The 21,336-nt window shown below is 38.3% G+C and overlaps 1 protein-coding gene across 5 annotated transcripts in view; it reads right to left on the bottom strand.

Annotated features, from left to right (window-relative positions):
* SH3KBP1 (SH3 domain containing kinase binding protein 1) overlaps window positions 1-21,336 on the bottom strand; it is a 214,929-nt gene that overhangs the window by 69,832 nt on the left and 123,761 nt on the right. For all 5 annotated transcript variants that reach the window (XR_005628042.1, XM_039714043.1, XM_039714044.1 and 2 more), the window contains one exon: window positions 13,615-13,811. Coding sequence is in view for 4 of the 5 variants with exons in the window: in XM_039714043.1 (XP_039569977.1) it covers window positions 13,615-13,811 (197 nt within the window). In the remaining variant the exon portion in view is untranslated. The remainder of the gene's footprint in view (window positions 1-13,614; window positions 13,812-21,336) is intronic.

The raw sequence follows: 21,336 nt of genomic DNA, 5'->3' as shown, positions 1-21,336 counted from the left end.
ATGCTTAAACTACATCAAGCCTAAGAATAAATTTTTGAATGCTTAAGGAATAGTAACCTTTTTTTTTGAAAATCACATAAATGGAAGTCCTTGAAAATCACCTGCTGGACAGAGGTGATTTTTTATATGCTTGTGGCAGAATAAAGAGAAAATTACTGTACTACTTTTGGCATAGCACTGTGAAGGATTACATACAAGAAATGGGAGGGAGAAAAGGGAGAGAGAAAGGAAGGCCAGGACTATTTAATTAATACTTAATCAATACATACTTAATTATTTAAGTATGTGTTGACACTCCCCATTGGCTCTGGGAGTCTGTTACTCCAAAACTACAGATGAGACTAAGTTCTTTGGTAGATTTTCCAGGTGTGTATTTTCTTTAGGAGAAGGCACTAGGTCCTGCAATTAAACTTACTTTATTGTTTTTATCTTGTATGAATCAAATTTCATCTACTGAATATGTTACTCACAATTGCTTCTTATTTAAGTGATTATTTAGCATGATTTCTTACTTAACCACTGAAAGGCTAAGAAATCTTAAAATTTAGGGTTTCATTCTACCCCTTGCTCTGTTGTGACTACATGAACCTCACAGTTTACATGTAATCTGCTTATACTTCTTGGTCAATGACAGTCATCTGGTTTTGTCACTGAGATGTAAAAAGACAAGATTTAATGTTCTGATGTAGTTATTCAGGATTGAGTTAACTTCATTCAAACATCAGCTGTGAGCCAGATGCCAGTCCCTGCAGGCTCTCCTTTTGTCACAGGAGGTAAAACAGTCCCTTTAGCATGTAATTCATCTTTGGGATAAAGAAAGCTCCTGTCTTAATAATGCTTTTTAGCCTACACACTGTGAAGAAAGACTGCTTGTTGTCTACAAGCAACATCACAGACACCTAAATTCAATCACCAGAATCCCATGGTAGCTGCTATTTTAAAATATCTTTGTTGTGTAGTCCATGCCTGTTACCTATCAGGACAGCAGCCAGGTTATCTATCTAAAGATCTGTCCTTATCTATCTGTATATCTACAGATTAGCAATAAATCTATAAATCCAGCTACCTAATAACTAAATAATTAGATAATGATGTTGTGGCATACAATGTTGTCTTTATACAAGTCCTGTATTATCTTTTCTATTTTGCATAGCCAATTCACAGCAATTTTCATTAAAATACACAAATTTAAAAAGTTCCTGGTTCTGGCTCCTGAAGAAGATTGAAACTATAACCTCACTGCACATTTAAAACTAAAATTGAGATTAGGAAGAGTTTACTGTTCATCCTTTAACAAAAGGTATTAACTTGAATAAGTAACTTTATTAAAAGACAGAAAACAAAGAGTTTCGTCATGGTGATCACTGGAGCTGTTCAGGGATCTAGATGAAGGCTTTTGTTTTCCACACCTTCCCAGATGACCCACCAAAGGGGAAAGACAGAAACTAAGTTCAGGTAGAAATAAAACGACACATTTGGAGGAAAAGTGCTATTTTAAGACAGAAATGACAGGCTCTGAAACCCATAGTTGTTAATACTTTGGAAAGCAATAAAGAGCAATAAGAAGTGCCATAAAATTCTGCATAAATTCAATCAACACCTTGGCCATTGTGTGCAGTTCTCACCTCCTTTTGCCCTCACACACAAACCTCCTGAGTTCTCAAAGGGACCGAAAAAGAAAGTCACCAAGAATGATCAAACATATGGAACAGATCCCTCGTTCTGGGGAAAAAAGATACAGGTGACACAAGTCTACAAAAATCAGGAGAGAAGGTAGATAGGGAGGAGTCACTCATTAACACTTCCAGTAATAAAAATTATGGACTCTCTCATCTCTTCCAGTAATAAAAATTAAGAGCTATAAATTAAATTAGCAGGTGCCATATTCAAAACAAGCAGAGGGAGGTAACTCCTTCCCACAGTGTGTGCTCCAGCAGCCTGGAACGCTTTCACAAGAACTACAGGTGCTAAAAATGTTACATGCAATGAAAATGTGACTACTTGATTTGCCGAGGAACAAAGATCCATTATGGCTATTAACACAAATTTCAAAATTATTAGAGGCTGCTAAGACCCCCCACAGGAATTTCTTTGTTTCTGCAACCTTCCCAACATCTTCTCCAGGCTTCCGGTATTGACCTCTGATGGAGGCACAATGACAGCCCAGACACAGTCTTGATCTGCATTACAGATTTCCCAGGATCTTCCAATTTCCAAGAAATATTATTCTTTAACATACAGAAATGGAATACTGAATACAGGACTCTTCAGAAAGTAAATTTAAATAAAGTGAAGTGATATAAAACCAAAGTGATAACTTAAGGGAAACTTCAAAGGATTACTCTAACTCCTATCTCACACCCCAAAATTATCAAACACACTAAGTTCTTCAGTTAAAAAGAAAGCAAAATCATAGAGAGAACAAAAATATATGGAGAAAATAATTAGAAAAACCTTCAAAATTATACAGTCCTCTGATAGGACACTACAGAAATTTTCAATGGACAAATTTAAAAACTGAAATATTTTATGGTATGTATGTAAGTCTACTTTCCTGGGCCAACCTTTGTGGCCACAGAAGTGGAAAACCCACTATGAATCTAAAAGAGAACAAAAATCAAATACTGGAATGACAGTCTGCTATTGCAATGAAAAAGACAAATCCCCAGTACAGAAATGTATATTTACATTTCCTGTTTAGCCACCTCAAACATGTTATGACCTGTAAGGTGGATTATGTCCATCACAACACTACAAAGTGAAACCTTGTACAACTTACCAACCTCCTGAATAAACTCTGATTTATTTCCAGTCAAGCTGTCTGGAAGGGCTTTGACTGTTACCAACTTTTGCTGAGAAACCACTAGAGATTTAAGACATCTTGAGATGCACAGTATTTCAGCGTATGAATACAAACTGTTCTATCAGTGATGAAATTGATGTTTTTGCTGAACTGTAACTATATTGTCCACATTCATGTACTTTATATTTCTGCATTTAGAGGAGTCTCAAACCTTCAGAATGGGGAAGACTTCTAATTAGAGAGGCTGCTTCACAGACTCCTAACTTCCCATTTGCAATGACAAAACATCTCTTCAGCAATTTCTGAACTGCTTAAATGGAAAATTGCTTCTGTTCCTGTTTCCAGCTGTTGAGCTCCATTTAGAAATGACCTGAGCCAGCACCAAATGTCTCATCCAAGCACTAAAACTACCAGGTATTGAGGAGGCCATCAGTCTTCAAACCACAGATGAAGAATATCTTCATTAGCATTATGCAACTCACCACAGAAATCTGTGTCATCTGAAATATCATTCAAATAAATAGGTAGGTAAACCATGCAATGCAAAGTTTTTGGTTTAATCTCTTGAATGGAAAAGGGAGTAGAAACAAAAGCATGAACAGTGAAACATCATTCCCAGTAAAACTCTGGATAGCTTGGAGTGCACATTTTGCTTTCTGCAGTGTAGTGCACAGTTAAACCTGTTCTACCAGCAGATAAGTTCAGATTCTAACGCTGTTGTAACTTCATACTTTGACAAGTTCTTAAAATTTAAAATTACGGGCAAGGAGGGGACTGGAGAGGCTTTTTTCCTTCCAACGTGCTTGATGTGTTGGACAGGAGAGAAACCTATATATCTTAACTTGCATGCATTAAATCATCAGCATTTCTGTAAAATTTGGACTCCTGGCATTTGATGCTGTCAGGCTGTCAGTTTCAAACCATTAATGAACTAAAAATCTGCCTTGCTAAAAGGTTAATGGTGAGAAAGTGAACATAAGAGTTTAGATTAGATAGATGCTGCTGAAACAATTGGAGCGAGACATATTAGAACCACTGATGAGTAAAACCACTTAAGTAAATGAAATAAAAGGCAAGCACAGAATGAAACCCACACAGCATGCTCCCAGCTGCCTGAGCTCAAAGCTCTGGAAGCGTGCACATCAAAATGAGCATGATGAACAAGCTCATTTTCTTTTTTCCTCAAGCTGCAGATTTGTAATGCTAGAAGGTGCTTTTGTATCAAAAGTATTTTTTAAGCAGAAAGCCTTCTTTCTTCCCTGCTTTATTTTTCATTCTCCTTTTTTACTTTCCTTCACATAAATGTAAAGGAAACAAGTCCCCTTTCTCTCTTTGTCATGTATTTTACAATTTGCATGTTGCCATTCACAATTAATTTCTATCTTTTCTAGGAAAAATACTTTAGTCAGTCTGCACTGAGTGAATGAAATTCCTTCCTACTCTCCCAAGAGAGCCATGCCTGTCTAGATTGCAGCTGGTAACTTGCATGATCCAGATTGCACCATCCAGCCTAGAAAACCCAGTTATAAAACCTCCCTCTTTTACAACAATTATTGAACCTCACAACTGCTACATGAATCTCCACTTTCTTTTGCAGCAGTAAGGGAAGCAGTGCAGCTACTTCCATCTCTGAGAAGAATAAAAAAAATCTATGAAAACAGTAAGCAGGGAATATATCTTCTTTAATATCATACTCTTTCAAGTAGCAACAATATTTCTTTTGCTCCTTTGTGAAAGTTATGATGTTGTCAACAAACTGACAAGTAACTGTTCAAAGACATTTTTTTCAAATTCAATTATCATAAACAAAAGAACAAACCCATACTGTCATGCAGATTATCCCCGATTTAGTGCTGACAATAAATATTTATTCAGTTTTGGAATTATGCTTCTTCCTTTTTCCTCAGATTAAATTGGATTTTTTTAGATTTGGGGTTTTTCCTCTCACCTTAGATCACTTAAATCAGACATTACTGAGAAAGAATAGGGAGATATTTTTGTTTTAAACACTTACAGGGAAGACTGCAGAGCAACAAGTGACTCAAAACACAAATGGAAAATGACTTTCACCATATGTTTCAGCTTTTCTTTCCAGCAAGTGCTTTAGGTACCGAGGCTGCTGCAGAGGAAAGCATCAGCTGTCCAGGTGGAGGACTCTGCTCTTTGTGTGGCCACTGCATGGCAAAGAGCCCAGCAGAAAGCAGCCACCAGGAGCCCCTGCTTGGCCACAGGTCACTGCTGCAGCAGGACCTCCTCCCCAGGAGATGCCCTCTCTCCTTCTCCTTGGCTTTTACTGGGAAACTTTTATAAAGCACTTAGCCAACCAACTGTAATAATATGAGCTCACATCTGTAGTATTTAAGGATTATTTTAGAAACACAGAATGCCAAGAACCTCCTATAGAAACACACACAAAGGATTAAAAAGGCTTCTTAGAAACTGGCCCACAGATTTTTTTATCTTACCAAGTACCTGGCTCATCTATGATTCTTTCACACTACTTTCCTCCTTCCTCTTTTCTTTATTTAAGGCAGAAAACAAGAAAGACACATGGCATATTTTAGGAGTAAAGGCAATTAAAAAAACTTGTTGCTTCATTACTGCACACAGCTTAATGACTTTTGCTGTGAAAAGCCAAAGTTGAGGGTAATTTATATATTTGTACTAAGAGTTCCCACAGTATCTCCAAATAATTAAACAATTTATTTGGTATCTCTCCATTCAGCTTTCTACAAAATTTTACAAACAGTTGATTCTAGTTGCTTTTTTCTTCTGGGGAAAAAAAAAAGATAATTTCTATGTAGGTTTTATATATATTATGACAATATGATTTTCTAAAACACTCATTCATATCCATTTTCCTCACTTGGACAAATGGAACCTCGCACAGAAGAGGAATTAGTAAAGCTCTTCCTCTTTTTTCTGCCAAGAAGTACATTTTTGTTGTATTTAGGAAGGAAAAAACACAGGGTGGGGGTGGTGAATTTTCACTTACTAAGCAAACATTTGAAAGAGCAACACATCCTAAAGACTTTAAAACTTGTCTTGCTTAACTCTAAACTTGCATTATTCTTTAGAGTAAGAAAATTGAAACCACATCATATAGAAATAGAAAACACGTGTGCAAGTTCAATGGCCAAACAGGCAGAAAGGAAAAAACGCAAGCTAAATAGAGCCAGGAGAGAATATGGTTTTCACACAATTTTCACACAATTTTCCTATTCTAATATGGACCTCCATAGCAGGAATGGATTTTGGGATCCTCATCAGTCTTTTTCCTTCTTTTCTTTTCCCTACCCAAAGTGTGCAGAAGAGCCAGAGAACCCTACAGATGAAACCTGTGCTATGCAGAGTATATATTACAACACATTTTCAAACAGCCACAGAGAGAAAACCCCAACTAATTGTAAAATAAATACCTCCTCTCCCATTGTGAAGCCAAGCTGCCTTTCAGCAGCTGGAAGTGTCCAAGGAGAGTCCTGGAGTGCTGCCCCTGCCCTGCATGAGCTCAGCTCAGCGAGAGCCGGAGCCCAGCCCTGACACTGACTCACGGGCCGGGCCATCCCCAGGAAACAAAAGTTCCACTTGTTTATTTCACAGGAAATCTGGACCTTTTCCTACCTCTGCTCACTCACAGCAAGAAGTTTCCTCTCCTTTCCAGCTTAGACTTTCCTGGTTTCTTGAGACCACCAGCTTAGAAAAGCAAGGATGTGAGTGACAATTTACAGAACTTCTGTGAACAGCCCAGGCAGTAAATATTGCAAATAACTCTATTGGCAAATGAGCTCATGACAAATTCTGAATGAATTGGTCTTTCTGGTAAAAAAGGTTGGGGGGAAAAGGTCTGGGGGGAAAAAAGGTTGACGAACAGCCCAGGCAGTAAATATTGCAAATAACTGAATGAATTGGTCTTTCTGGTGAGGGGGAAAAAAAGGTTGAAATTTCATGTAACTTATCTCTTTGTTATTCTGTGGAACAAAATTGTGGATTTTGTTTATAAAGAAAAATATTCAAGAAGCTGAAATATCATAAACATGATGCTCTGTTCCATTAAAATCTTATAAATTTTTAATGCTGCCTCTCTAAAAACATTCAACTTTAAAATGCCTGAAAATAAGGTCAGGGGAGGGAAAGACACAGATGATTTGGAAGAAATTAAAGATTTATGTTTAAGCAAGCCACAATATATTATACACTCTCATTTCCATTTGACTACTAAAAAATAATCCTCAACTAGGAAAAATATAAAGAAAACATTTCAGAAAAATTCAAAATTCAAATTCCACAAGCTGATAAAATTAAAGATTTATGTTTAAGCAAGCCACAATATATTATACACTCTCATTTCCATTTGACTACTAAAAAGTAATCCTCAGCTAGGAAAAATAGAAAGAAAGAAAACATTTCGGAAAAATTCCACAAGGTAATAATGCTAAATAGACAACAAAAGATGAGGGCATACATTTCACTTCAAAGGTCATATTCAGTTTGGTTTAAATTCATCAGCCTTTTTATTTATGTAATTTTCAAAGTGGTGTAAGTAAATGTCAAGGCAGGTAGTTTTTTTTGCATAACTATTTTTTCAATTTTCAAAGATAATGTGTGCTAAGAATATCAGAAGTTATTTCATTATAATTTCTTTATAATCTTGTCAAAGTTATAAAATGTAACAACTCAGATATAGTAATTAAAATCAGTTATACTATCCAACAAAATCCAAATGGAGCAAGAAAGAAAAATACATTTTACTGAGAAACACTAGGACCAGTCCTCTTAAACACATCAGACGATAACTCAGCTAGCTTGCATGTCAGGACTGTTACCTTCTGAAGCATTTTTTCTGTACTGTAGGAACATGAGACAAAAGTTCCTAGAAATTCAGTTTACAGCTCCATCAAGTACCTCTGGAACTCAGGAAATCAGCTTTATTATAAGCTATGTAAGCAAAGCGTTTTGGGGATTTTAACAATTCTTCTTTTGTGCCTCTTGGGGTAAAAGGCCTGGTAATGGTACAACAGAAATTCAGAGATTCACAGTGACTTGCAAGCTAATGATCACCAGCTGGATCCAGAGCAACTTAAAACATACAGACTTTTATTGCCATCCTATTATGAAATAAAATTGCATTAGCTTAAACCTACACATCCTGTTTTTCTGACTGGAGCATCCTAAGATTTCCTAATCAAAACCATGACTGAAATAACAGGAGTTTTCCTTCCCACAGAGCACTCCTCCAGGAGGACTCAGTCTGGCAGAAGCCCAGTGCTGTGCCCCAGGAGGGCAGATCAGACCTTCCACATCGCTTTTAGGAAAAACTTGTAGTACTATCAATACTTCTTATGCTACTCTGCTTCTATTTTAAGATGTTCTTCAAGCAGCTTGAGTCAGAAACAGTTGAAAATACTTTCATGCATATGTTTGGTGTGTTTCTTTCACACTGACAATTTTTTTCTGAATAAAGTCCAACTGTATACATGTAAAGTCTTGTGGCATGGACAACTAACTGGCAATTATTTAGAGTCAAATAGCTGCTTTAATTTAAAAAAAGCAACAAAAAAACCCTAATAAAACATCACAGACACCACAAACCAGTGTGTGAGTAACACACACCTTTTGTGTGTTACACACCTTTTTGGCAATTGAATAAAGTCCAACTGTATACATGTAAAGTCTTGTGGCATGGACAACTAACTTGCAATTATTTAGAGTCAAAGAGCTGCTTTAATTAAAAAAAAAAAGCAACAAAAAACCCCTAATAAAACATCACAGGCAGCACAAACCAGTGTGTGAGTAACACACACCCTTTGTGTGTTACACACCTTTTTGGCAATCCTTTACCAAAACCAGTAGTGCAGGCTGATGTGTAAGCTGAACCATGTCATTGATACCTGGACAAGTCAGTTCAGACAGCTTGAACATTTCAGAAACCAAAGTGACAGAACATGAAAGCACAGATGGGATAGCATGGAAGGGAAGGAAGCATTCAGGAAATCAGGAGTCATTCTTCACTCACATTGCACAGTTCAGTGACTCAGCAGAGAGTCACTGCCAGCTGAAGTTATTGAATTTATATCTCTCTTTAAACTTAATATTGCATTTCTCATTCCATTCCCTGAGTGCTAGGTCCTGCTTTGAGTCTGCTTCCCCAAGATAGTGCAAGCTGCTTTTCAACTCTCCCCTGTCAATCTTAATTCCCCTACCTCTCCTTCTTATTTCTCCAGAATACAGTAGTAAATCTTTTAATTTATTTATAATGTCCACACTGCCTTATGAACATCAGCCACCATTTGCAAACCTGTACTATTTTTTCACATAATGAAAGAAACATAAATCCTGTTTCCACAGTGAACTCAAGGAACGGGAAGTTCCACCAGCAAAGGAGAGGGACCCTGCTGCAGGCAGCCCTGCTCTCATGGCAGCTGCAGAAAGGGTCAGGGTCCTTCTTCCCCTGCAGCTTTCCTCACAAGATGGCACTAGAATAAATGGTTAGGACAGGGATGCCAGACTGCAGCAGACAGCAGCTTCAAAGCAGAACATGAATGTAGCTTGAACAGATGAGTGCCTCCTCTGTTCCTACACACAATTCGACAAACTGCTGATGCTTGCCACGTCTGCTGCTGCCACTGCTGGTGGCTGTCTCTGAAGAAAGGAATGCCAGAAACCTGTGCTTTCAAGTGCAAAGTGCTGCACACACACACTTGGTGCTCCCACTGTGTGCTCTCTGCCTCAGCAGGCGTTTTTAATAGTGTTGCTAGTCACTGCCAGGTGGTTTTGCTTGCATCCATTTTTAATCTCAGGATTTTGAGCACTGACTCCAACATTTCTATTAGGGGAGAAGCACTTCCAGAGACATGGGAGATGCAAAGCAAGTAGCAGTGAGCTGTGAGCTGCAGATACATGTGGCACATGCAGCCAGGGCTGGCCATGCACAGAGACATGGGAGATGCAAAGCAAGTAGCAGTGAGCTGTGAGCTGCAGACACATGGCACACACAGCCAGGGCTGGCCCTGCAACACAGGTGCCACTGGGCAGGGCTGGCAGAGCTCAGGCTCGTCCTCAGCTGGCTCAGAAACAGAGGAGGAGCCTCCAACTTGTGTCTCTCAAAGACTTCTCTTTAAATGACAACTGAAAATTAAGGGGTAAAAATGGTTTCTGCAAGCAGGCAGGCAGGAACTGTCAGAACAGGTGTGCAAAGACAGACTCCCAGCACAGTTTCTGGGCTCCCTGCTTGCCAGCTCAAAATAGAAACTCAGACCTTGCAGGCATTCAGTCTCAGAGTTTACAAATTTTTATCTTATTACAAAGGACAGGTAGACTTAATAATTGACAAGAGCTTCTAGCCCTTGTGTCTACTTCCATTAGTTCTTCTCCATTTCTCCTATCCAAAACATACTGAATATATAAAAAAATAAAAATTTCTGTATGAATTCAGTGCTTTGCAGTAGGGATCCCTAAACACCAGTTAACTAGATCTTACAAGTTGCTGACTCTAGAGCCATGAAAGCCTCCCCCTTTATATTAAATCATTACAGTGTCTGCGATACTCCCTGGACTGATGGCTGAGTATATAATTTACACTAAGTTGTGGCAAACAGTACTGTGATCTCATCAAAGGATGTTCATGAAATCTAACTCTAATCAAATCCACCACTGTTAGCCAACAGTAAAAGTTTTGCCTGAAGAAAGTTGCAAATACATCTCAAGTGGAAAATGTAAAAAGTACTCTCAATAGTCTCTTCTGAAGTAAGCACAGTTTTCAGAAAGATAAAAATAGCTTTTTAAGACCTTTTATTTTATATTCATCTATCATGGTCTTTAGCATTTCCAAGCTGAAGACTGAACTCACAAATCAACCCAATACAGTTAACTCAGACTAAGAAATGTATTGGTTGAATTAATTTTCCTGTAGTTGTAGAGGTTTATTCTTAGATACAGGAGAGGAAAAAATGATAGCTTGTTAGAACAATGGAAGAACATACAAATTATATCGGGAGGAAGTCCAGCCTAGCAACAGAGGCTTTAGATAAGCTATTACAAAATGAAAAAGGAAAAAAAGAAGTAAGAATAAGCACCTGTTTAAATGTGTTGAAGCTGCACAGCTGAGGTGAGACATGTGAGACAGGCATTTCTATTTGACCATAAATATTGTGCTGTTTCAAGAGTGTCACCCTGAATTTTCTCAGGACACACAACCTGTCTGTGTGCATATTGTATTTCTCCTAAAAACTCATCTGTTGAGTTTGTGAGTTTGACTGCACGTGACCACGACTTCAGTCACGTGCAGCACTGTAAATCAGTTCACTTACATTTATCACTAATGGAAATTTGTCAGAGCCAAGCCTCAGGAATCTGATTCTGCTGATACACGGCCAGTGGTCGAACTCATCAGCACCAACAGGCAATGAAATGGACTACAAAGCATAAGTGTTTGATTCTTCTATTTTTCTAAAAGAGCAGAGCTCTGATAGTGCTGCTCACACAAATCTCCCACAACTGCATCATTAACTTCCCTAGGATAATCTGCCTCTGTGATTTTAGAACAAATAACAGCTAAGCAATGAATTCTGCACACCAATAAAACCAATGGGGTTTCACACAATTCCTCAGTTTTGCTTTTTATTGAGAGTTTATTGATCACCTTAAAAGGCAAGGGTGATTATCTCCCACATTGTTGCCACTGAGCAAACACTTGAAGCACATTAAACTGCCTGGTGATTTACAGGAGACCTTAATGGCATCTGCTTCTGCTCAGATGGCAGCAAACCTTTCTGCCTTCATGTTCCTGCCAATATTTGTGTAAAAGCCTTTTTAACACCCCAGTAATTCTGTGTGAAATATGATCTAAGCTTATGATTCATAAAATTGAAAACATATTAGAACACACAGTGATAACACCAACAAAATAAGACCCTGCTGATTCTTCTGTAAATGGGACTGACATTTTACATGAGAAATATCATGTTATAAATAATCCCACATTATAAAATCCTCAGAGTAGCTTACTGACGCTTCTTAAAAAACAACTGTTATTAGGAAATATTTTAAATCAAAAAAGTTAAAATTATCATTACATCAATAATACTTCATCAATAACTGTATAAAGAAGAAGCAACAGAAAGAGTTTTAGGGTCTCCAAACTTCAGAAAGCTTAAAAAATAAAAACAAAAAGGGGGAATAGAGGAAAGCACTTTTACTTCTTTTTCAGAAGTTGACAAGTTATTGAAAATCTAAGGCTACTTAACGATGAATACACATAACAGGGCAAAGATCCCTTTAAAAACTACATTGCTTGAGAAAAATATAGATTTGGAACTCTTCATGCATTGCTACACTTTGAACCAGTATGCAGAGCTTTCAGGCTAAATTGGACCTTGCTCGTGATGGCAAACTTAATGCAGGATTCTCTTACACTCAGCATTAAATGCTAAAGAACATGGCAAGGGAGAAATTTCTTGCAGTGGGGAAAAAAGTGTTTAGGAAGGTTAAGTGGTCTGCAGTCCTGACAGATGTTGTGTCACTGCCTCATGTTTTGGTGCTGGTAGCAGGCAAAGACCACAGTGCTGAAGCCTCTGAATGGCACCTCGCAAAGGTTAACCTAATCCCAGACAGGAAAAAAGCATCAACAGGAAAGAAGTGTTGTCTTTAGTTATCTACACATTTCAAACAAAAATGATGGATTGTGTTTACAAAATAAAGCCATTATTTTCTACTAAACATGGCAATTTTAGGAAAATCTGAAGACATAGGAAGGAAGGTCTGTGTTATAAGTTTCCTGATAATTGTGTATTCCATTTTTGGCTGGGTAAAAAACCTGTTAGCTGTTTGTGCAAAACAAAGGTAACACTTCACATTATTCTAAAGTGGAGTAAGCTTTTTCCTTCAAGGAATGAAGGTCACTTCATAATGACTTTTCAAAGACTTCAAATGAAAATAAATGCTCCTGCAAAGCCCCACATGTGAGTTAGAAAGTCCACCCAGAAACACAAGGCAAGCAGGCTTTGCAGAAGTCAGCAATGGTCAAGCAGTAATCCAGTCTAGGTTTTTCCTTTATTTAGATTACTCCAGGTCTTCCCTACCCTCTTTATACTAAATGAAAAATAGTCACCTGCAAAATATTAACCCCTCAGCATAATCTAGTTCAGAAGTTTCCGTCTCTCTCTGCAGGACCTCCTCCTGTACTGCTGTACCTCAGGGTGGATGTGGGAGTAGGTGCTGTGCTATAAATCAGATCACTGGAATGATCTAGGTTGAAAAAAATAATCTTGCAGGCCAAAAAAGGTACTTGCTGTAGTGCCTGTTTCTACAGACAAGTGGACAAGCATGAATCAAAAGGTGAGAAGTTGCCATACCAGGTATCAAAAGCCCAGGAGCTTCCTAAAATCACCATTGGGGGTGAGAGAAAATCCATCATGTAACTATGCCCATAGCAGAACCTGAGGCTGTGGAAGCCTCCTAACACTTCTCAGCACATCAGTAACTCTATGCAAATCTGAGTGTTCATTTAAAGGAAGGATTTCACAGATATTTTTTTTTTAGTCGTGACTTCATTGGAAACCATGGATTTCTTTGTTTGTTTCCCTAAAGAACATACTTGAGAGCAATTAATTTTTTTTTTAAATTTTATCATGCAGCTAACCTCACTGAAATCCATTTTTTGGTCTGAGACAAAAATTAAAAAATGCAGAACCTTGTCTACAGAAAGATTATGAAATAATAACCATAAAGCTTCAAGTTCTGTCCAGTGACAGAACTTAAAACTTTAAGATGAAAACTTCTTTAAACGCAAGATACAATTAAGGAAGGACACATACCTTATCTACTGGGAGGAAGTCGTTTTCAACTTCTATTGACCTTGGTCGTAGCTTTATGGGTTTATCTTTGAAGATATCTCCAAAGCCAACACCTTTGACCTTTTTGGGTTGGATTGTTGTGCCTCCATTGGCTCCTTCTGATTTTGTACTGCAAGAGTCACCACCATCACTCTCAGAGCCTGTAGCATCTTTCAGGCCTGTGAAAAGGAGGGATGAAAGGTGTAAAACTCACTATTTTCAGATCAGATTGTGAATGGAAAATGATCCCTCCCACCATCCTCTCGAGGAAAGCGAAACCACAAGAAACAGGTAGAGAAGATGCTCTCAGTGCCATGCACTCATTTTGACTCGGAAGATGACTTTATTTCATCTCATTGGTGTACTGGTTAGAAATTACACCAATCCACAAATTGGTGTAATCCAAAATCCAAAAACATGCATATTCCAGCATCAAAACTTCACAAATGAGGATGGTGATTTCTTGAGTACCAAGAAAATCCTTATTCCTCAGGCAAAACCTCTTTGGAAGAGACCTCAATAAAAGAAAGAGTTAAATTCAGCTGTAAGGCTCCTATTGTATAAAGCCACATAAAGCTAACAAGCAGTCAGATCAGGCATGCTGTACCTTAAACCTGTGTGACTCAAGCCAATTATGCAATTAGTATCTAAAGCTACATTACCTAACTGGGAAATATAAAGCTGAAAGCTGTTCAAACAAATTTGCAATCAAATAAGCTGCATAATATGTTCCCTGCTGAAAATTAAACCTCTCTGCAGCACAGACAGCCTCACAAGAAAAGCACCCATGCACACTCTCCTCTAGGAATATAACAGATCAAAACTGACGTTCTGATTTGCATTACTTCTTTCAGTGAATAGGAAAATTTATCTGCATTTATCTGAAAATATCTGTTGCTCAAACAGCAGAGGCCACAGATGCAATAAGGTGATGTTTCAGCCACTTTACAGAAGGGTGCATCAGGTCAAACAGCCACGGGCAGCAAAGTGACCCATTGAAGTTTCCTTCCCTAGACCACTTAAATCTGCCTCCCTACATGAACTGTTTCCAGGAAAACCACAGCAACTGCTGCTACTACAACACTAATTCTACCTAATAATAAGAAGCTCAAATCCTCACATTTCCCTAACAGGCACTCATGATGTCACAGATGTGGTTCTTGCAAGTCAAAGAAGAATTTCAAATAAGTTTTTCTTCTTAATTACTTTTATATCAAGGTCGACAAAGTGATTGCAATTGATTTTCATCATAAAAGTCTGACAGTACAGATAAACCACAGAAACCAGTGCAAGTCCTGAAGCCTCCAGGTACACCTTCATGATCCAGGACATGAGAAGCTCATCTGTTAAATGGGTTTCAAACCAGGGTGCTGCTAGGAAGTGAAATCAGGTCACATCAGGACTTTCAGCCAAAAACAGATAAGCCGTGATATGCGCGGTTTTCTGTATCGTTAACATGAAAGGAGTATAAAAGCAGAATTAGAGAAAGTTCCCAACTAGAAACAAGCAGAAAGACTACAGACTACACAAAACACTTTGGCCCTCTAGCTTCCTAAGTGGCTGCCACACCTATTGGTGAACATCAGTAACATTTCTATCTCTTCAGATATTCAATGCAATTCAAATAACACTGAACAAGTTATCTGCTCCATAAGCTGTGCAGGATTGCAATTTAAATGAATATTAAATAATTATATTACAATACTTTTCTTAAATATGCAAAAGTCTTGATTTATGTTTTATTTTTCTAAAATAGGCCTGGGAGAAAACCTCAAATCTGGTTAATTATCATATTTATTACGGTAATTAGAATGGTAGCATGCCTACCATCAGTAAAATAAATCTTGTGTACTACTTCTCTTCCAGACCACAGGAAATCATGAACCAGGGAATTTAAGCATTGACTTGGATGCTGCTGGGTGCTCTGGAGAGCAGGAGAGGAGTGGTTATCCATAGCAGAGCCACTGCACAGTGTTTCCAGCAGAGGTACTCGGAGATGCAAGGGTAAATTAAACCAGACAGGTATAAATCTCCTTGGGCAGTGTGGCAAAGTCACTGGCCCCTTGCTTTGACTTGGGCAGTAACTGAAGGAGCTGTAAATTCTGTACCAGCTGGACCTTCTCCAGTTTTGCAAATTAGTAATCACTGGGGCTCTGGATAAGATAGAAGCTAGAACCAACTTTATTTACCACTTCTAACTGCAAAGACGATGGTCAGCAACTGACTATGCTGAGTATAAAACTCAAAAAACTCAAATTGTTGTGATCGTCCTCTTTTAGCTGAACAAAATATCTTGATATGGAAAATTACCCTCTGGCAAAGGTTTCTACTGTCATCCTTGCCAAAATCTCAAACTATTCTGTGATGGAGGGAAGAAGCAGTGAAGACACTTTCCTCCAGAAGTAACTGATAAGAATCCATGACTGCCACTCCCTGAAATGAACAGAAAAGCTATCTTTAAAATAGGTTATTAAAATAGGTTCTCTGCATCCCTGATTGTGGAAGAAGACCTGGACTTTGGTCAGTGGATGGAATTAAAATATGAAAGTAATTGTGAAAATTACTCAATAGGTCTCACATGGACTTCAGATCTTTGAAGTATACATGAAAGAAAGATCAGAAACCTCAAGGGGATCTAATAAGAATAAAGCTTTTGTTTGTTTCTGGTCATCGCTTGTTTTTCATTATGGCATTTTCAGCTTTTATGACCATTCTTCTGTGGTGAGGCACCACACTTTGTATCAGAAGCCTCACCTCAGACTCACAACAGATTTCCCAAGCATCACCCATCTGTGCTTGATGATAATCCAAGAGTTGTTTGTTCTCTATACTGCCACAGATCTGTCTCAGTATACAGTCCTCAAAATGAAAGCTATATAGGAAATAACAGCATTGCTTCTTTTTTAATGAGGAATGGACTGGAGTGTGGCCTGTCCAAACTAAATTGCATTTGAGTGATCAGATACAAAACTCCTTCAAAGTTAAAAAGAATTCTTCCAGATCAACTGGGAAAATTACCTAATTTAATTATTTTTGACTGACCCAAACTGAGAAGTTCTCTGTACTTAACTAAATAAATCAGAATAAAAGCCCTGCTTGTGCTCTTAACACAACCTAGAGACAAAGGGAACAAAAGAAAAGAACCGTATACAATGGAAACTGTAGAACAAATCAGATAAATTGAGGATCTGCAGTAACTTTTAGAAAGAATAATGCATTGCTTGAGTACAGAACAGTCCTGTAGAAAATAGTCTAACATGCTCTTACTATTAAAGGCATGCTAAGGAGACTCTCGCTTACCTTCCTGTCCAGACTCTTCTGATTTGGACAGATAAAAAACTTCAAAGCAATGATTTGCAACACTATGCCCATTCTTGCCTGATTAATTCTCTCCTCACTTATTTTTTCATTGTGTTGTTCCCTAATACATTTATATGTGTGTGTGTGTGTAAATGTATAAGTATGTATATATCAGCAATTCTCCTGGTGGACTTACAACCTGGCTCAGGTGATCTTTCCTCTTAAAAAATATTCCTCTTCCAATAACACCAGGGTGTTTTTGTTTGTTTGTTTGCGTTTTTATTGGGTTTTGAGTTTGTTTTTTTATTGGTTTGTTTTGTTTTGGGGTTTTTTTTGTTCAGCTTTTAATGGACTTTTTTGCCACTATGCAAATAGCTTATCTGTGTGGCAGAACACAGCTGGCTGGATAGTTTCTCCAAAACATAAATGTAGCCCATGGACACAGCTGGAATCTAGGCAGGGACCTGAGTGACACAGACTGTTAGATTATGAATTTTAAGTAAAATTTTTTTCTTGAAGAGCTACAGCTATCAGAGAGGTCAGGCTGCTAAATGAACATTAAAAGCTGGAGAGAACTTCAGCGGTCACAGTCCCTCTCTTTGCTGCCCAGCACACCCACTCAGCCTGAGACAGCTGTGCTCTACCATGGGCTTGAGCACAAGGGTGAGGCCAGCAGCTCAGCAAACTGCTCTCCTCAGAAACACTGAGAACATCTTGCTCTTATTGTAAGCCCATTAAGTACTTCAAATAAAGGCAGTATAGGATAAAAGCTACAGTAGTCAGGCCTCTCACTATTTTTTGCTACTTTTTTTTTTAAACAGAAACTTTTCTAGAATCTGTCAGTTCTCTGTCAGCATTTGGAGAGCTGACAAACTACGAACACAACATCAATAAGGTGCTCACTAACATGCTTACTATGACATCAGTCTTAATAACAGCAAAATTTTTCAGAACTTGAATATTTCTCAGGACATATTTCTCAAGTCTTTTTGTAGTGTCACTTCAAATTTTTGGCTCTATAAGCAAAACTGCTATTCTTTTACCTAGATTTATTGTTGCTGAATCATCTGTAGCACCACAAGGCTGAGCTCAAATCTAAGCACTGGTTGCATTTTTCTAGTAAGTTCCTTGAAGTCTCAACAAGGGCACCATCACCAGCAAGGAGTTAAAATTCCCAGGGGCCAACTGTTCCCAGCTTTTGGCTGGAACAAGATATAGGTCTACAGCTTTTTAAAAACACTCAGAATTTTGATTCCTTATTGATTCATTCTCCTTACAAATGCAAGATCATTTAGTATTCATGAAGATTAAATTTTCTCAAAACTGTCTGGAGGAATTTCGCACTTCACACATTTTTTCCTCTATGGGTAAATAAGAGAGATTAGTTTCCTCAAGACGTTTCAAACACACCACACTCCTGCTATAGCAGTTACAGGTCTTTTGAAAGCAACATGCTGAAATGTACCAAAACAGATTAGCTCAAACAGGGATTAAAAAGAGACCACAACATCAGACTTAATTCAGAAACAGCCTCTCAGAGCTGTGCTGGCATCAAACCAGGATTCTAAATCAAAAAGATAGTTAGGAATGATAAAGGGCTGTGTAACTAAAGCTGTTAAAACAAAAATAAACAGCTGTGGTAAAATTAACTCCATTCAAAGCAGGAAACAAATTATTTCTAAGTAGCTTAAAATGGCAGGGGAGAAAAGGAAATACATTCTAAGGTTACAGAGCTTTCTATTTTGAGCTATGATTTGGCAATTTAATTTTTGTTCTTTATTCTGGATTGCTCTCTCTGCTGACAATTTATGGCCCTGAGCAAAAGATGGACCACTGTCACAGTGAAGGCCAGTGGTGTTCTGGCCCTCTAAGCACTTCTCAGCTTTGTTAAGCGGTGGCAGCTGCACAGAGGCACACACCTGAGACAACGCAAAGGATCTCCTGATTTGGTATGGCAGCCAGAGAGAAACACTGCCAACTGTGTTTAACAGAACAAAGACATTTGTAAATGAAGCTTATTGAGTTTTTCTACTTTTATGGAAGGGAAGGAAAGCAAGGGGAAATATGTCTTTTCCTTCTATTTAGAGAATGACAGCATGGAACGCCCGGGTGACCAATCTGAATGACAAAGGTGGTGAAATTATACATGGTAATTGCAGTAGATTAGACAGGAACTGTCCTTCTTCCTTTTCCTCACATACTGGTGAACACAGAACAAATACCCACATCCTATGTGGTATTAGTCTTGAGTTTGTTTCTATCAAAACATTTTGTTGAAGCCATCCCCAACAATATTCCAGTGTTATAGAAAATCAAACCCAGAAAATTAAATTGGATTCTAAATACTACTGTAGGAGAAAGACATGTTGATTCTTCTTAGTTTAAATATTAATAAATTCATTCTTTCAAAACACAAATTAATGCTTCTTTACCAAGAGCGATTATACACGTACAAATAGCTGAGGCATACTAGCTCAATATTAGTAATTATTTGTTATTCTCAGTCATTCCTTGAAAAAATGTAACTGTGTCAGCTAAATATTTTGTCATTTGCTTTCAACATGTTCATTTTCCTTTGCATAACAGTTCTTGCCACATAAGAAATGCCCCAAGATCTCTATGCTTGCACAGGTGGTCATGCAAGGGGAAGGGGAGCAGTGCCTGGCCCCAGGTTGCAGCATGCATTGAGGGTGATGCAGCACAAGCATCTTCTGCAGCACGAGCACAGAGCCATCAGTACAGAATTGGTGGCTTCCCCACCTCCCCAGCCACTTCCCCAAGTACTGTAAGAGCAAACAGGAACAATCATTCGTTTAGGAGCTCTACTACTGTAGACAACCATTGTCCTCTTCATTTGGGGATTACTTTTTTCACCACCCTCACCAGGTACAGGCACGTTATCACACCTGGAAGGAGAGGTAAGCAGCCACAGGCAGCAGGGTTCTTTACCTGCCACTCACCAAACACCAGTCTTTTGTGAAGCTCGTGGAAAATCACTTGGTAGTGGGAATCCCAAACAACAGAAGGATTTCACATTTCACCCCAGTCAACATCATTTTTCCACACTCGGCCCCCAAGCGCATGTCATCTGTACATTTGTTCTCCAGCAAACAGGATGTTAATTTTTAATAATGAAAATTTCCCGCCCCCAATTTTATATTTTTTCTTTCTCAGATGTTATTTTTCATTGCAGCACCCATAGCAGCTGTGTATTTGACACAAACTCTTTTTTGCAAGCAAGTTGTAACAAAGTGAGGAGAAATACAAAGTTGTAACTGTCTTCAGAACTGTTAAAATCCACATTTTGCTCATTCACTGAACTTTGCTCACATTCCGATGCTCCTAAATGGGGTTTACAACATCATAAATACATCAGCCATATTGATTTCTCTGAACTCTGACCAGCCATAATTCCTCAAGAATTAAGGAGAGGGAGAAAAAAAAAGGGGGTTAAAAAAAGTGGTGGAGCATAGAAAACACAAAACACAATTGAGGTTACTCACGAATGTTTCTGTTTCAACGATCCTGATCTTCTTCCATTATATCTAATAGCTATTACTGACAGCATTGTGGATCCACATATAAGGAAAGAGAGGCAAATATTTGTCAAATCAAGCATTTTATCTGCACTGTTCCTCAGTTATTGCATCTTTGAAGAGAAAGAAAGCGAAGCAAGAAAGAGAAACTAAATCAGTAAAAATAAAATAATTAGAAATCCAAGAAGCGTTGTTCGTGGAGGTGCAAGAAACTTGCAGGATGAGAGAAAAGAGGGCTGTGATCAACAAAATGACAAGTCTTTTGTTGCTGTGTGTCTCTCTTCACCCAGCATAAGCAGTAGCAAAGATTTTCTGAAGCAGGTTGATGAGCAGAATGCCAAAGGAGCTGGAATTGTTGCTGAGCGGAGCCTGGCATACCTCATGACCAAGAAAGCCATGTCAGCATATAAAGGCAAGGCTGGGTGTTTCTGCAGGAGATTATCTTGCATATTTCAGTGGAAGGTATCTCTAGAAGCAGCGACCAATTCAACAGCTATTACAGGCCTTGGTTAAGTAAGAAAATATCTTTTAAACGCAGCAGTTGGAAAACAGCTTTCAAAACAAAAGTATTTAGCACTAAGCACTGAGCATGTGTTTGTGAAGTAAAGCTCTAAGCTTGATTACAAAGTTGAGCAACCCCTCATGCAATGTGATACAGGTGAATCCAAGCATTGCCCGGCATAACTAATCTAAAGTTATGAACTGATTCCAGCTTAACTTACAGAGAAATCAGCAAGCTGAAATTAGAGCAGCTATCAGTTGTTTTAACCAGAGATCCCTAAATGAAAACAATTCTGTGGAATGTCTCCAAATGATTTTCACTGGAGACATAAGCTCATGGATATCTGCCTAAAAATATGGACCATAG

The sequence above is a fragment of the Passer montanus genome, unplaced genomic scaffold (genome assembly GCF_014805655.1).
Source record: "Passer montanus isolate IOZ18808 unplaced genomic scaffold, ASM1480565v1 scaffold3, whole genome shotgun sequence".
NCBI lineage: Eukaryota > Metazoa > Chordata > Aves > Passeriformes > Passeridae > Passer > Passer montanus.
Note: the sequence above shows the minus strand (reverse complement) of the source record. Positions and strands in the feature narration are given on the sequence as shown.